The 1,554-nt window shown below is 37.0% G+C and overlaps 1 protein-coding gene across 1 annotated transcript in view; it reads left to right on the top strand.

The window, feature by feature from the left end:
* Window positions 1-1,554, top strand: part of xrcc1 (X-ray repair complementing defective repair in Chinese hamster cells 1) — a gene marked incomplete in the record, with an annotated part of 33,616 nt that overhangs the window by 10,436 nt on the left and 21,626 nt on the right. The window contains 2 exon segments of the mRNA XM_014025620.1: window positions 447-609; window positions 698-929. Coding sequence (XP_013881074.1) covers window positions 447-609; window positions 698-929 — 395 coding nt within the window.

Here is a 1,554-nt window from a genome sequence, read left to right as displayed (position 1 = left end):
AAAAAAAAAAAAGATCTTGAATTGTTCTTCTGACTAGTCAGAATGTAAATATCTAAAATTATAGGATAGTCAGGATAGTCAAAATGTATTTGTTCCGAGTCAAAACTCGTTATTAGAAATCTAGATTGTAATTAAAGATAGTCAGACAAGCTGATTTTATGTTAAAATGGCCTGCCATACACTTACCGTCCACTTTATGCTGCACGTCGCCCTTCACTTTATCATGCAAATAAGACATTTCTTAACACAAAAAGTCATTTTACTTTTTTGTTTTAACTGTGCAAATTAGGAAATGTGAGACACCAAATTATTTGCAAGGGATTTAATTTGTACAGTAAAAGAAAAAACACACAAGCATGAGAAATAAAGACCAAAAATAGAYGGTTTTAACACTGCATGCATTGGTATTTTAGAGAAAGATTTCATTCGATGCTTTTATCTTTTAGCCACCAGCAAAAAGAAAGTTTGAGTTCAGCAAAGAGCGACAGTCTGCCCCTGGTCCTCCTCCGTCAAAGAAAATGAGTCCCACTGCATCACCTGACACCAAACCCACGACCCCCAAACACAAGCCGAGCCCTGTCAGCACACCCAGCCCCAGCACCTCTAAAGGTACGTTCTAATAAATCAGTTAATTCTTTTTCTTGATGTGGAAAAAAAAAAAGTTTAAATTTGCCACTTATCTCTGCCGCTTSGTCAGCGCAAAAGTCTGCTGAGAAGAAGAAAGAGAGCCGGCCCAAACCGGAACCTAAACCTAAACCAAAGCCAAAATCCAAAAGTGAACAACAGGTGCCATTTCACCGGATCATGGAGGGGGTGGTGTTCGTCCTCAGCGGCTTCCAGAACCCTTTCAGAGGGGAGATCAGGGACAAGGCGCTGGAGATGGGAGCAAAGTATCGACCCGACTGGACACCTGACGCCACACACCTTATGTRAGTCACGTCTCCATGTGGTGTTGAATAGTAAAGGTGCACATGCTCACTTTGTCTTCTGTAAGCATTTATTGCAGTACTTTTACAATATGCATTTCTAATGACAATCTTACACATTACACATATTTTTTTATTTTTGCAAACCATATAAATAAAGGAAAATTGTCATCAGTTCATAGACATCATTATCTCATTTTCTGTTTTCCCATCACATCAGGCTGTTAGAAACAACTTTTATCAGTTTCCTTGAGGCTAAAGCTGCCAAGAAATGTTTCTGTTTAAAGGTGTTCAGTGATAAACGAGGGAGAAAGGCAAATRAACCAAAAGATCAATGTGTTGAAATCTGCTGAGTGTAGATAAAAGAAGAGAACAGAAAGAAAACTTTATTGCAGCAGAAAACAGATTATTGACATTTTTTGAAAAATAAAGATTTCAGTTTGTAAGTTTCTAAGCATGTTGTAATTTTAATTACCTTATTAGATATTAATAATGTAAAGAAGACTTCAACTGTGTGAGCTCATTTAGATATTAAAGGAGACCAATTATGGGTCCTAGAAATTTTTATGGTATGTCTGTGGGCTATCCAGACCATGTTCATTCAATTTAATGCACAAAATAATTCTCA

Source organism: Austrofundulus limnaeus, unplaced genomic scaffold, assembly GCF_001266775.1.
Source record: "Austrofundulus limnaeus strain Quisiro unplaced genomic scaffold, Austrofundulus_limnaeus-1.0 Scaffold488, whole genome shotgun sequence".
Taxonomy (NCBI): domain Eukaryota; kingdom Metazoa; phylum Chordata; class Actinopteri; order Cyprinodontiformes; family Rivulidae; genus Austrofundulus; species Austrofundulus limnaeus.
This window is presented reverse-complemented; position numbering and strand designations above follow the sequence as displayed.